We start from the raw sequence: 15,781 nt of genomic DNA, 5'->3' as shown, positions 1-15,781 counted from the left end.
TAGCTTATTGAGAGTCTTCGTGAATGGTATTGAGTTTTGTCAAATACATAAAAAGCAACTATTGACACGATCTTCTGGTTTCTTTCCTTAAGATGGTGAATTACTTTGATTCATTTAGAATGTCATACCAGCCTTGCATTCCTAGGTCATGATGTATTATCCTTTATATATATTGCTGAATTCCACTTGCTAATTGTGGGTTTGTGGGTTTTTTTTTTTTTTCTTTTCGGTTTTTTTGGAGGTTTTTATGTGTATGCTTATTACTGATTTTGGTCTACAATTTTTTTCCTCATGATATCTTTCTTAGGTTTTAGTATCGGTATTGAGATGGGAAATGTTCCTTCTTTCTCTATTTTCTGAAAAAGATATTAATGTCGTATTATTTCTTTCTTAAATCGTGGTTCCAGTTGACATTAAAGTCATCTGAACCTGGAGTTTTCTTTGTGGGAAAGATTTATAGTTTCAAGGACAATATATGCCCCCAGTTTTAATTTTTATATTACAGCAGATAAATGAAAATGAAATTTAAAAGAGAAAAGTTCCATTTTTAGAGAACATAAAATACTTAGGAATAAATTTAACAAAACACATACCTGAAAATTACACAATTTTGCTGTGAGAAGCTAGAGAATACCTAACTAAATGGAATGATGTGCCATAATCATGGCTGAGAAGACCCAAAAATGTTTAGAAGTCAGTTTTCCTCAAGTTGAACTATACACTCAATGGTGAATCAAAATCCCAACAGGCACTTCTGCAGAAATTGCTATTAATTGTAAGCATGTGGAAATGCAAAGGACTTAGAATACTTAAGGGTATTTTAAAAGAAGAATAAAGCTGGGGGATTTACACTACCTGAACTCAAGATTTACTATGAAGCTAAAATCAAGGCCATGTGGTGTTGGTATAATGATAAATTGATAAGTGGAACAAAATAGAGGATCAAGAAATAGATCTATACTCGTACAGTCATTTGATTGTCCTGAAAAAACTCCAAGGCAGTTCAATGCAGGAAAGGACAGTTCTTTCAAAAAATTGTGCCGGAACAACTGGATAAACTTGGGAAAATTAACCTCAACCTATATCTAACACCATACCCCCAAATTAAATCGAGGTGGATCAGAGATATAAAGAACTATGAAGTTTCTAGAATAAAATATGGTAGAATATCATCATGACTTTGGAGTAAGAAAAAGCCCTAACCTTAAAAAAAAAAAAAAAAGATAAATTGAACTTCAATAAATCTAAAAATTTCTCATCAAAAGATACCATTAGGGCAATGAAAATGAAGCTATGGGCTGACATGAAATATTTATAATACATATATCCAAAAAGGGCTTCTCTCTAGCATATCTAAAGAACTTGTACAACTTAATAGGATGAAAATAAAAAACAAAAAATGGGCAAAAGATGTGAACAGACACTTCACAAAAGATAGACAAATGGCCAATAAGAACAACAACAACAAAAAAGTCCACAGCATGAGTGTTTTAACCATATTACTTTGGGTAAGGTATGGTGATGCAGATCAAGAGAGAGAAAGTGGAGAATTTTATAATTTATTATACTCACAATTCCCAGGGGAGAACACAGCATGCCATGTGGGGTCGCTTTGTGGAAGTGCCAGGATCATACACAAGGCCACGGGAGAGAAGAGAACTGTGGGCAAGCACCTTTATTGCTGTTTCTGTGGGAAGGAATGATGGAGGCAAGGTAAGCTTAGGACTTAGGCAAGGCTTAGGACTGCTACTTTGAATAATTTCAGCAGACTCTGGGGAAGAGGGGCTGTCCCTGGTTGTCTGGTACGTGGTCCTGGGGCAATTAGGGCAGGTGTATAGTGTCCTGGAGTGTGAGCGCCCAATGAGAGAGGTAGTTAGGGTGTGCACTTAACCAGCAGCTCAAGAAGAGCAACTGATTGGCCTCTAGCCAGGGTCTAAAAACATTTGGAGAGAATCCATTTGTAAAAACGGTATTAGGATGAGTCCTCAAGTCACCAAGAAAAACACAAAGCAACCACAATAGCAAGTACAACATATCTACTAGAATGGTTAAAATGTGAAAGACAGACAATGTCAAACGTTAACAAGGCTGTGGAGAAACTGGAACTGTTACGTATTGCTCATGAGAGTATAAGCTGGCACAACTACTATGAAAAGCAATTTGGCATTTCTTGTAAAAATTAAACATAGATCTGCACTATGATCTAGTAATTTCACTCCTGGATATCTGTGCAAGAGAATTAGAAATATATACCTACAGGAAACTTGTTCAAGAATGTTTATAGCAGGGCGCCTGGGTGGCTCAGTTGGTTAAGCGACTGCCTTCGGCTCAGGTCGTGATCCTGGAGTCCCGGGATCGAGTCCCGCATCGGGCTCCCTGCTCAGCAGGGAGCCTGCTTCTCCCTCTGACCCTCCCCTGTCTCATGCTCTCTCTCTCTATCTCATTCTCTCTCTCAAATAAATAAATAAAATCTTAAAAAAAAAAAAAAAAGAATGTTTATAGCAATTTTACACATAACCACAACTCCGTCATAAAAAGACCACTCCCCCCGCCCCACCCCCAGTCTTTGAAGCCATAAGCAACCACTAATCTACTTTCATCGCTGGATTTCCCTATTCTGGAATTTCATCTGAATGTGATCATAGAACATGTGGTCTTTTGTGACTGGGTTATGTGTTGTTTTTTTTTTCCACTTGGCAGAATGTTTTTAAAGGTTCATCCCAGTTGCAGTGTATATCACTACTTCATTCCTTTTTATGGCTGCATGATAGTCCATTGTGTGGCTATGCCACTGTATTTGTTTGCAAGGGCTGCCGTGACAAAGTGCCACAGAGTGGTGGCTTCAACAACAGAAATGTATTTTCTCATAACTGTACAGGCTCAGTGTCCAACATGAATGTGTCACCAGGGCTGTTTCTTCTCCCTATGTCTTCACATGGTCTTCCTTCTGTATGGGCAAGCCTGTGTCCTAATCTCTCTTTATAAAGACACTAGTCATTGCGTTAGGGCCCACCTTCATGCCCTCACTAAACTTGAATTACCTCTTTCAAGACCCGATCTCCAAATACCATCACCTTCTGAGGTACTAGGTGCTAGGACTGCAATATATAAAATTTGGGGGGACAAATTCATCCCACAACAGCCACATTTTGTTTAGCCACCTGTTGGTGGACATTAAGTTATTTCCACATTTTGCTATTGTGGATAATGCTGTTATAAAAATCCATTTACATGTTTGATTATTATTATTATTATTTTTTGACAATGCGAACTCTAGTTTGATTGGTCTGGCTTGTTCACAGGTAAGTCTCCTGCTCAGAGAACAAAAGGGCCAGCTAATGGTGAGGGAAGGCAGTGTCTTCAGCCTTCCAGAGTCATGGGTCTGCAGGGCTCCCCCAGCCCAGTGCAATTCTCTGCCCTTGTGCCTAGGAGGAAAGAAGGGAAGAGGCTCTTTGGGTGGGGGAGTGGGAGGCAGCTACAGGGTAATTTTAGTGCAGAGCCCAGGGTCTGTTCTTCACAGGAGGTAGTAATCACATAAAGTTTTATTCAAACTTATAATAAATGAGAGAATTGTATATTACTCTCACTTGTTGTTTTTTTTTTTCTTAAATTTTCTTTTTTACAAAAAAAAAAGGGGGGGGGTCAGCAGGAAAGAAAAATACAGGAGGCAAATGAGCCAGATACCTGGGTTCAGATCAGAAGGGACCAGGGAGATGAGAACCAAGCTGTTACTGCTGGAACAGTAACACTGTGGCTGGCCCCAGGGCTCTCTCCAGGCATCCTGGGGGAATGGCAACAAGCCCTAGAAGCAGAGACAAAGGTGGGAAGATAGCTGTCCCCAGACCAGCAGCAGTACCATTCCTCTGGTGGCCACCTTGGGCAGTCAACTGGGTTGAAAATATTTGAGGCTCCCATGTTTGGAGGCTGGGTCTCCAAAGCATGGGCCCATGGGGTCAGACAAAAGGGAAGAGGTGTGAAGGGATGGCAGAGAAGGGCTGTGAGTTCCATCAGAGTCCTTCCCTGGGACCATGGGGATCCAGGGGGGCAAGGGGAATCAGGATTCTTCCCTGTTTGTCAGCCGATCAGCTTCTTCAGGAAGCCTTCCTGCTGGTCCCTGATACCTACAAACTTGCCCATCATGTCCCATTCTTGATGGCCAGCACATTGGGGAACAGCTGACATCTCATACTCATAATGTGTGGTCATTAATATCCACCTTGGTCATTATCACCTTTCCGTGCTGTTTGGACACCATCTTCTCTAGCCTTGGCCCCAGAGGAAAAAAACCTGCAGGGACCACACCACCGTGCATGGAAATCCACAAGCACTGGTTCTCACTGTTGACAACTCACTCTTGAAAGTCAGGTCCACCCTGGATGTTAAAGGTCACTGTAGAGACTCTGGTGGTGTGTATACTGATTAGGCTGGACCAGGTGTTCCTGTCAGGCCACCAGGACTGTACTGTGGGGTCTGCAGAGCCCTGGAGGTTAAGGGGTGCCCACCTCATCAGAAGTCTCTGAGCCATCTTCCTACAGTATGAGTAGAGAGTTGCACAGCTTGGCCCTCACCACCCATCAAAGGTACTCCTCCATTTACAAGTTTTTGTGTGGACATGTTTTTTATTTCTCTTGGGTATATACCCAGATGTGGCATCGTTGGGTCATATGGGAACACTATGTTTAATCATTTAAGGAAACGCTAGTCTCTGTTATCCCAAGTAACTGCACCATTTTACACTCCCACCAGCAGTGTATGAGAATTCCAGTTTCTCTATATCTTCACCAACATCTATTATCTTTTTTTTTTTAATTCTAGTCACCCTAATGGGTACAAAATGGTAACTCAGTGTGATTTTGATTTGTATTTCCCTGCTGGCTAAAAGATGATGTTGATCATATTTTCATGTGCTTGCTGACCATTTGTATATTGTCCCTGGCAGAATATTCATTCAGAATCTTTGCCAATTTTTAAATTGGGTTACTTATATTTTGATTTTTGAATTATAAGCTTTTTTTTCTATATTCTAGATACAAATTATTTATCAGATATATGATTTGCAAATGTTTTCTCCCATTCTGTGAGTCATCCTTCACTTGTTTCAAGTTTGGGGGATTATGAACAGAGCATCTATGAACATTACCCTACAGGTTTTAGTGTGAACATAAGTTTTCATTTCTCTAGGGTAAATACCTCAGAGTGGAATTTCTAAGTCATATGGTGTACGTTTAACCCTATAAGAAGCTGCCAAGAAGGGACTTCTGGAATGGTGCAGTAAGGATCTCAGTAAATCTTCTCCCTTCACAGATTTAAAAAAAGGCAAAAAAATTACCATTTTAAAACACTATAAATGAACTGAACTTCTATGACAAACTAAAAGGCATTTATTGAAGAAACACTACTGAACCTCAATAAGAACAGTGGGATTTGTGACATTCTACCTTGGGTCACTCTCAATCATTCTCAACCAACACCAGAAACTGCAGAAACTGAGTCTGGCAGTCATCAGAGGGGACTTACCTGATTTGAAACTCTGTAAAAGGTCTATCCTCAGGGCATTATTGAAAACAATAGCAACAGGTGTCACTCTTTGAAGGTCAGCATCACATCCGCCTAGGGCTGTGAAACGGTTAGAACTGGAAAATAAGACAGTGACAGGGGACTTTGAAAAGTTCTGACAGGGACACCTGGATGGTGCAGTAGGGGCTTGGGCCTCCAACTCTTGGTTTCATCTCAGATCATGATCTCAGGGTTGTGAGATCAAGCCATGATGTCGGGCTCCATCCTGGGAGTGGAGCCTGCTTAAGATTCTCTCTCTCCCTCTCCCTTTGCCCCTCCCCCCTTCTCTAATATATCCACTGGAATTAAATTTTTTTTAATTTTTATTATTATTTTTAAAGATTTTATTTATTTATTTGACACAGAGAGAGATAACAAGAGCAGGAACACAAGCAGGGTGAGTGGGAGTGGGAGAGGGAGAGGCAGGCTTCCCACCGATCAGGGAGCCCAATGTGGGGCTCGATCCCAGGACCCTGGGATCATGACCTGAGCCGAAGGCAGATGCTTAATGATTGAGCCACCCAGGCACCCCAAAATTTTTTTTAAAAGCATCTGTATACCAAACTCATAAACAAGTAGATAAGCCCCAGATCTTCCTTGCAGATGCTGAATAACATTGTTCCTCAACAAATACAAGTTAGATATAAAAAAAACCCAAACAAACCACATGAGGCATACAGAAAAATAGCAAAATAGCAGACATAAATTGAACCATGATTATCAATAGACAGAAATAGGCTGAAAAAAAAAATGGAAAAAGATACACCATACAAAGAGTGGCCAGAAGAGAGAAGGGATGGTCACATTAATATCAGACAAAACATGCTTTAAAAGAGTTACTAGAGAAAAATAAGGACATTATTTAATAATAAAAGGGTAATTTCCTCAAGAAAATATAACAATTATGAACATATATGCCCCTAACAACAGAACCCACAGTTACATGAAATAAAAACTGACATAATTGAAGGGAGACATAGACAATTCAGTCATAGAATTTGGAAAGTTAAACAATACACTCTCAATAATTGATATAACAACCAGGCAGAAAATCAGCAGGAGTACAGAAAACTTCAGTAATACTAGCAACCAATTTGACTGAGCTGATACTTATTGAACACTCTACCAAGAGAAGAATACACACTCTTTTCAAGGCAGCATGCCCTATTATTCTCTCCAGCCTAAATAATATGCTAGACCATAAAGCATCTTAATAAATTTTAAAAAATGAAATCATGCTAAGTATGTTTCTGACTACAATGGAAATAAATTAGAAATCAACAGGGCGCCTGGGTGGCTCAGTTGTTAAGTGTCTGCCTTCGGCTCAGGTCATGATCCCAGGGTCCTGGGATCAAGCCCCACATCGGGCTCCCTGCTTCGTGGGAAGCCTGCTTCCCCCTCCCACTCCCCCTGCTTGTGTTCCCTCTCTCACTGTGTCTCTGTCAAATAAATAAATAAAATCTTTAAAAAAAATTAGAAATCAACAACTAAAGATATTTGGGATTCAAAAGTATTTTAATCAACACATTTCTAAATACTCTAGGAATCATCAAAAAAAATTATAAGAAATTAGAAAAGTATTTTGAACTGAATGAAAATAAAACAAAGCCTATCAAAATGTATGGAATGCAGTTAAGGATGTTTCTAGTGGGAAATTTGTATCTTTACATACATGCCTATGGTACCATAAAAGAATTAAGATCTAAAGTCATTTGGAAGAATTCACCAGTGAGGCTGTTTGGTCCTAAGCTTTTCTTTGTTGGAAGGTACTGGGTTGCTGATTCAATCTCCTTTCTAGTTGTAAGTATATTTAGATTTTCTATTTCTTCATGATTCAGTCTTAGTAGGTTGTTTCTAGGAATTTGTCCATTTCATCTAGATTATCCAGTTTGCTGGCACAAAATTGTTCATATTACTCTCTTCTGTAAAATTGGTAATATCACCTCTTTCGTTTCTTTTTTACTTTTATTTTTTAAATTATTTTTTAAATTTAAATTTTAGGTAGTTAGTATACAGTGAAATATTGGTTTCTGGAGAATTTGGTAGTTCATTACTTACATACAACACCCAGTGCTCATCAAAACAAGGGCTCAGGGGCTCCTGGGTGGCTCAGTTGGTTAAGTGACTGCCTTCGGCTCAGGTCATGATCCTGGAGTCCCGGGATCGAGTCCCGCATCAGGCTCCCTGCTCGGCAGGGAATCTGCTTCTCCCTCTGACCCTCCTCCCTCTCATGCTCTCTGTCTCTCATTCTCTCTCTCTCAAATAAATAAATAAAATCTTTAAAAAAACAAAAAACAAAAAACAAGGGCTCATCACCCATCTAGTCCATCCCCCACTCACCTCCCCTCCATCAACCCTCAGTTTGTTCTCTACCGTAGAGTCTCTTATGGCTTGTTTCTCTCTCCTTTTTTTCTTTACCCCTTCCCATATATTCATCTGTCTTCTTTAAGTTCCACATATGAGTGAGATCATATGGTATTTGTCTTTCTCTGACTTATTTCACTTAGCATTATACTCTCTAGCTCCATCCATATAGTTGCAAATGGCAAGATTTCATTCTTTTTTTTTTTTTTTAAAGGTCATGGGTTTTTATTTTTTTAATTTAATTTTATCATGTTGTTATTCACCATTCATTACATCATTAGCTTTTGATAAGATTTCATTCTTTCTCATGGCTGAGTAATTATTCCATTGCATGTATGTGTACACACACACACACACACACACACACACCCCATATCATCTTTATCCATTCATCAGTCAATGTGCACTTGGGCTCTCCCCATAGTTGGGTTATTGTTGATAATGCTGCTATAAACATCAGGGTGCATGTATCCCTTTGAATCTGTTTTTTTTTTTTAATTTCACATAAACAATGAATAAGTTTTACTACAAAAACATCCTTAGTAAATATTGAAAATTTTTATAGTATACTAGAAAATTATTTTTTTAATTATGTTCAGTTAGCCAACATATAGTACATCATTAGTTTTTGATGTAGTGTTCAACGATTCCTTAGTTGCATATAACACCCAGTGCCTATCACATCACGTGACCTCAATACCCATCACCTGATTACCCCATCCCCCCACCTCCCTCCCCTCTGTAACCCTGTTTGTTTCCCAGAGTCGAGAGTCTCTCATGGTTTGTCTCCCTCTCTGATTTCTTCCCACTCAGTTTTCCCTCGCTTCCCTTATGGTCCTCTGTGCTATTCCTTATATTCCACATATAAGTGAAACCATATGATAATTGTCTTTCTCTGCTTATTTCACTTAGCATAATCCCCTCCTGTTCTGGTAGGTATTCATCCTTTCTGATGGTTGAGTAATATTCCATTGTATATATGAACCACATCTTTATCCACTCATCCATTGAAGGACATGTTGGCTCCTCCCACAGTTTGGCTATTGTGGACATTGCTGCTAGGAATATTGGGGTCCATGTGCCCCTTCTTTTCACTACATCTGTATCTTTGGGGTAAATAGTAGTGCAATTGCTTGGTCATAGGATAACTATTTTTAACGTCTTGAGGAACCTCCATACTGTTTTCCAGAGTTCTATTTTTAACATTTTGAAGAAACTCCATCTCTTTCATTTCTAATGTAGTTATTTGAGTCTTCTCTCCTTTTAGTCAGCCTAGCTAATGATTTGTTAATATGTTATTTTTTTGGAGAAACAACTCTTGGTTTCATGAATTTCCTCTACTATTTCATTAATTGTCCCTACTGTTTTTCTATCTCCTATTTTATTTCTCTACTCTGATCTTGATTATTTCTTTCCTTCTAGCACCTATGGGTTTAGTTTTTCTCTTCTAGTTCTTTCAGGAGTAAAGTTCAGTTGTTGATTTGAAATCTTTTTTTTTTTTTTAATATTTTATTTATTTGTCAGAGAGAGACAGCGCGAGAAGGACACAAGCAGGGGGAGTGGGAGAGGGAGGAGCAGGCTTCCCGCGGAGCAGGGAGCCTGATGCAGGGCTCGATCCCAGGACACTGGGATCATGACCTGAGCCGAAGGCAGACACTTAATGACTGAGCCACCCAGGCGCCCCTGAAATCTTAATATAGACATTTACTGCTATAAATTTCCCTCTAGTACTGCTTCTGTTGCATGTCACAAGTTTTGGTAGTTTGTGTTTTGTTTTCATTTGTCTCAAGATATTTTCTAATTTCCCTTGTGATTTCTTCTTTAACTTATTAGTTAAGAGTGTATTGATTAATTTTCACATATTTGTTGATTTTCCAGTTTTCCTGCTACTGAATTCTAGTTTCAATCTTTTAAAATTTATTAATATTTGTTCTGTTGCTTAACAAGTATTAACTAGTTCTATGGTCTATCCTGGGGTGCCTGGGTGGCTCAGTCAGTTAAGCATCTGCCTTCGGCTCAGGTCATGATCCCAGGGTCCTGGGATCGAGCCCCACATCGGACTCCTTGCACAGCATGGAGCCTGCTTCTCCCTCTCCTTCTGCCTACTTGCTCTCTCTGTCAAATAAATAAATAAAATCTTAAAAATAAACATATAGTCTATCCTGAAGAATATTCCACACGCACTTGACACAAATGTATTCTATTGTTGGGTGGAGTGTTCTGTATATCTGTCAGGCCCAACTGGTCTACAGTATTGCTCAAGTCTTCTATTTTCTTATTGATCACCTGTCTGGTTGTTCTATATATTATTTAAAGTAGGGTGCTGAAGTCTCTCCCTCTCTGTCAACATTTGCTTCATATACTTCAGAGCTCTGATGTTTGCCACATATGTGTTTGTAATTGATAGATCTTCTTGGTATATTGACCTTGTTATCAATATATTATATAATGTCCTTCTTTGTCTCTTGTAACAGTTTTTAGTCTATTTTGTGTATTAGTATAGCCAATTCCTGCTCTATCTTGGTAATTATTTGCAATATCTTTCCCAATCATTTCATTTTTAACCCATGTGTCTTGGATCTAAAGTGAGTCTCTTGTAGACAGCTAATAGTTGGATTCTGTTTTGTTTTATATCCATTCTGCCAATCTAAGTCTTTTGGTTGGGGAATTTAATCCCTTTACATTTAAAGCAATTACTGATAATGACTTACTTTGCTATTTTGTTGTTTCCTATATCTTATAGCTTTATTATCCCTCCTTTTCTCCATTATTGCCTTCCTTTGTGTTTAGTTGATTTTTTTTATAGTGACACGTTTTGATTCTCTTCTCATTCACTATATATATATTTTTTCAAGTTTTTACTTAAATTCCAGTTAACATACAGTGTAATATTAGTTTCAGGTGTAGAATTTAGTGATTCATCACTTACATACAACACCTGGTGCTCATCACAAGTGTCCTATTAACCTATCACCTATTTAACCCAGCCCCCCACACCCACCTTCCCTCCAGAAACCCTCAGTTTGTTCTTTATACTTAAAAAAAATATGGAATGCTTCATGAATTTGTGTGTCATCTTTGCACAGGGGCCTTGCTAATCTTCTCTGTATTTTTCCAATTTTAGAATATGTGCTGCTGAAGCAAGCACTCATTCACTATTTTTAAAGTTACTTTCTTAATAGATTCTTAAAGCATACCATATATATCTTTTTAAAAGATTTTTATTTATTTGAGAGAGAGAGAGCAAGCACAGGGGTTGGGGGGAGCAAAGGCAGAGAGAGAAGCAGACCCCCTACTGAGCAGGAAGCCCGATGCAGGGCTTGATCCCAGAACCCTGAGATCATGACCTGAGCTTCATGAAGGCAGATGCTTAACCGACTGAGCCACCCAGGTGCCCTGTATACCATATACATCTTAATGTAGAATTGACTTCAGAATTATAGCAACTTAAATTCCATTGACTTATATAAATGTTACTCCTATATAGTTCCATTCCATCCTCTCACTTTCTGTGCTTTTATTTTTATACATATCTATATATGCTACAAATCCTGAGATCAAAACACACCTCAGAGATTGACCTTAAAAACTAGTCCTTCCAGAATTAAATTGGATCAGACTGAGCAATTTACGCCTCCAAGAAATTGTTGAAAACAGCAGAGCAATCAGCAGGAAATCAGTGGAGCCTAAGGAGCTGGAAATAGTACCAAATGAGGCAGATTGCTTCACAAAGAGATCAAGGGAAAGGATAGTTGGAGACTCCTGTCATCCTAGGTGACTGAGAACACACCCAAGCACAACACTAAATGCTTCACATTGCAAAGGGAAATAGATTTCACTAAAATAGCCTAGTCAAAACACAAAACAAATTAAGCAAAAAACAACAAAAGCAAGTCTGCGGGTGGGAGGAGGGATTGATATTCAGAATTGCGATGATATGTTACCTAATATATCCATTTTTTGGCAAGAAAAAGGGACAAGAACAAAGGAAGATATGAAGACAATGTTTCATCAAGTAGAGAATATCAATAAAGAGATAGAAATAATAAAAAGAACCAAATGGCAATTCTGGAGTTGAAGAATGCCATAACTAATATATAAAAAAAAAAATCATAAGAGCTAACCAGTAGATTTGAGTTGGCAGAAGAATCAGAAAACTTGAAGATAGATAAATAGATATTATACAATCTGAAGAACAGAGAAAACAGAATGAAGGAAAATAGACAGACTCAGATAAATTTGGAACATCTTTAGATGCATCAACATATGTTTAATGAGAAAACCAGGAGGAGAGAAAAAAGAAATGAGGAGGAAAAATATTTAAAGAAATAATGGTTAAAACCATCCCCATTTTTTAAAAAACATTTTATTTATTTATTTGACAGACAGAGACACAGTGAGAGAGGGAACACAAGCAGAGGGAGTGGGAGAGAGAGAAGCAGGTTTCCTGCCATTCAGGGAGCCCAATGCAGGGCTTGATCCCAGGACCCTGGGATCATGACCTGAGCCGAAGGCAGACGCTTAACGACTGAGCCACCCAGGCGCCCCCCATCCCCAATTTTTAAAAGAATTTTATTTATGAGAGAGAGAGCGAGAGAGGAGGGATAAGCAGACTCTGCACTGAGCATGGAGCCCAACACGGGGGCTTGATCTCAGGACCCCAAGACCATGACCCGAGCCAAAACCAAGAGTCAGATATTTAACTGAGCCACCCAGGCACCCCAAACCATCCCCAATTTTTTGACAAGCGTTAATCTATACATACCAGAAGCTCAACAAACTCCCAGCAGGATGCGTGCAGACACCCACAAACAGATACATCATGGTAAAAATGCTGAAAATTAAAGACAAAGAGAGTATCTTGAAAGCAGCAAGAGGAAATCAGTGTATTACTCACAAGAATACCTCAGTAAGATTAACAGCATGCTTCTCATCAGAAACAATGGAGGACATAGGCAGTGGGATAACATATTCAAATTGCTCAAAAGGAAAAACCCTACCAACCAATCTTATAACCAGCAAAATTATCTTTCAAAAATGATGCTGGGGCGCCTGGGTGGCTCAGTTGGTTAAGCATCCAACTCTTGTTTTTGGCTCAGGTCATGATCTTGGGGTTGTGAGATCAAGCCCTGTGTTGGGCTCCATGCTGGGTGTGGAGTCTGCTTAAGATTCTCTCCCTCTCGGGGCGCCTGGGTGGCTCAGTTGGTTAAGCGACTGCCTTCGGCTCAGGTCATGATCCTGGAGTCCCGGGATCGAGTCCCGCATCGGGCTCCCTGCTCGGCAGGGAGTCTGCTTCTCCCTCTGACCCTCCCTCCTCTCATGTGCTCTCTCTCTCTCTCAAATAAATAAATAAAATCTTTAAAAAAAAAAAAAAAAGATTCTCTCCCTCTCTCTCTCTCCCTCTGCCCCTCCCCTAACCCTCTCCCTCTCAAAAAAAAAAAAAAAAGATGGTAAAATAGATATTCCCAGGAAATAAAATATGACAGAATTCATTCCTACCTGGCTTACCTTAAAAGAAATACTGAAGAATGTTCTTCAAGTTGAAATGAAGTAATTCTGGACAGAAATTCAAAACCAAATAAAAAGTAGTAGAAGTAATTATAATACAGTATAGCTTCATATTTCTTCCTAGGAGAGTTAAAAAGTTGTATGGAAAAATATTTATGTAATTGTACTGTTGGCCTTAAAATATATAGAAATTATTAGCTCATTCCCCAGGTGTGTATGATAAAATAGCTATCCTACGGTTTCCGTTATTATTTTTAATTCAGAGGAACTATTTGCTTTAACATTGCCCTCAGCCTTGAATTTTCCCATGTTGTTTCAAATAAAATCAGTTCTTTCGGAGAGAGCTTCAGAGCTCTTTTCTTATAGACTGCTACTCCCTCTGGGCAAAAATCTCTGAACCACTATTCTGGGCATTGTGCTTGGTGGTAGCCTCTACTCTCATCCTGCCTCTCTTGGTGTGGAATCTGTCCTAAATGTGAGCTGAGATGAGGACAATCAGGGTCCCAGTATTCTGGGCTCCCTATACCTGAGTAGAGTATCCCATCTATGTAGGGTAGGGCCTGGTGAAGGAAGTCCCAAACTACTCAACCATACTCATCAGGCATTTAGCCTCTTCAACTGAGTTGGTAAGGATGAGAAACACTTGCAGCCTCCCCCTCCCTTTGAGATATGGTAACCCTTGATTGGGAGCTGGAGGGAGAGGGAGCTCCATCTTCTTGGTCACACCTACCTACAATGAAGCTTCTATCAAGGGAAGCTGCAGAGTGGAGGAGGGAACAGGTCATATTTTAAATGCCAGGTTCTCACTGTTCTTTCCAAGTTTCAGTAAATTTTTTTATAAATATTTCACTTGCTGTATGCTCTTATGATGTTTCAAACTTTAAATGTTTAGTTGTTGTGGGATTTTAAATTTTACTTTCCAGCTTTACTTCTTTTACTTGGGAATGGGTCTGCAGAGATACCTTTTTACTCTATGATCTGGAAGTGGAACATAAGGTCTTAGATCTTTTCTGATCTAAACTTCAAACTTATCCCTGGAACAGAGATGGCCTACAACAATCAAAAACCAATACCAAAACCAAAAACCAAAAACCAAAAACCAAAGATAAACAAATAACCTCCAAAACAAAACAAAACAGCAAACCCTGGGGAAGGGAGAGAATCTGATTTCCAGAGTTACCACATTTATTAGATTCAAATGGCCAGTTTAAACAACAATATCAAAATCAAAAGGCATTCAAAGAAAATACAAATTAATCAACAGAAATTATCCCTGAAAAATAACTAATGGCAGATATACTAGACAAAGACTTTAAAATAACTGCCTTAAAGATGCTCAAAGAACTAAAAGAAAATATGGAGAAAGTCAAGAAAATAATGTGAGAACAAAATGGAATATCAATAAAGAGATGGAAATCTAAAAAAGACAAAAGAAATTCTGGAGCTGAAAAGTACTGAAATGAAAAATTCACTAGAGGGATCCAAAGGCAGACTTGAGCAAGCAGACGAAAACCTCAGAGAACTTGAATATAGAACAATGAAAATTACTGAGTATGAGGAACAGAAAGAAAACAATATTAAGGAAAAGCAAACAGCTTAAAGGACCTCTGGGATACCATCAAGTGGACCAACATATGCATCATGGGAGTCCAAGAAGGAGAAAAGAGAGGGAGGGAAAAAGGCAAAAGAAATTTGAAGAAATTATTTGAAGAAATAATGCTGAAAATGTCCCAAATTCAACTAAAGACATAAAATAAACAACCAAGAAGCACAACAAACTCCATATAAAATTAAGTCAAAGAGATCCATACCTGTGTCAACTACACTTCAATTTAAAAAATAATTGATAAAAAGAGATCCACAAGACACATTACAAACTTTCAAAAGACAAAGAGAACCTTGAAAGTGATGAGCGAAGTGAATCATTACATACAAGTGATACTCAATAAGATTACCAGATTTCTCAGCAGAAATTCTGGAGGCCAGAAGACAGTGGATCAATATATGCAAAATGCCAAAGGAAAAAAACTTTAAACCAAGAATCCTATATCCAGAAAAACCTGCCCTTCAAAATTGACAGCGAAATTAAGACATTCCCAGATCAACAAAAGCCAAAGGACTTGGTGCTTGCTAGACCTAGCCTGCAAGAAATGTTCAAGGGAGTCTTGCAAGGTGAAATGAAGACACTAGACAGTAACACAAGCTATATAGAGAAATAAAGATCTCAATAAAGGCAAATACATGAGCAATTAGACAAACCAGGAAACAATGGTTTGTAGTACCTTTTGCTTTTTATGTGATTTAAAAGCTTAATACATTTAAAGAAAAAACAATTCGTGTAAAAGCTAGCACA

The 15,781-nt window shown here is 38.7% G+C and overlaps 1 protein-coding gene and 1 non-coding gene across 2 annotated transcripts in view; both read right to left on the bottom strand.

The window, feature by feature from the left end:
• LOC118022661 (zinc finger protein 780A-like) overlaps positions 1-15,781 on the bottom strand; it is a 51,485-nt gene that overhangs the window by 6,172 nt on the left and 29,532 nt on the right. The window contains exons 6-9 of the mRNA XM_035023371.1: positions 12,686-12,754; positions 5,518-5,633; positions 5,191-5,296; positions 1,573-1,687 (exon numbers count right to left, since the gene is read on the bottom strand). Coding sequence (XP_034879262.1) covers positions 12,741-12,754 — 14 coding nt within the window. The 3' untranslated portion in view covers positions 1,573-1,687; positions 5,191-5,296; positions 5,518-5,633; positions 12,686-12,740. The remainder of the gene's footprint in view (positions 1-1,572; positions 1,688-5,190; positions 5,297-5,517; positions 5,634-12,685; positions 12,755-15,781) is intronic.
• Positions 10,962-11,068, bottom strand: LOC118022934. Its single transcript, XR_004682604.1, has one exon. It is a non-coding gene; the product is annotated as a U6 spliceosomal RNA (small nuclear RNA).

The sequence above is a fragment of the Mirounga leonina genome, unplaced genomic scaffold, assembly GCF_011800145.1.
Source record: "Mirounga leonina isolate KUSES-001 unplaced genomic scaffold, KU_Mleo_1.0 Mir_177, whole genome shotgun sequence".
Classification (NCBI taxonomy): Eukaryota; Metazoa; Chordata; class Mammalia; order Carnivora; family Phocidae; genus Mirounga; species Mirounga leonina.
The sequence above is the reverse complement of the archived record's forward strand: the minus strand, read 5'-3'. Positions and strand labels throughout refer to the sequence as shown.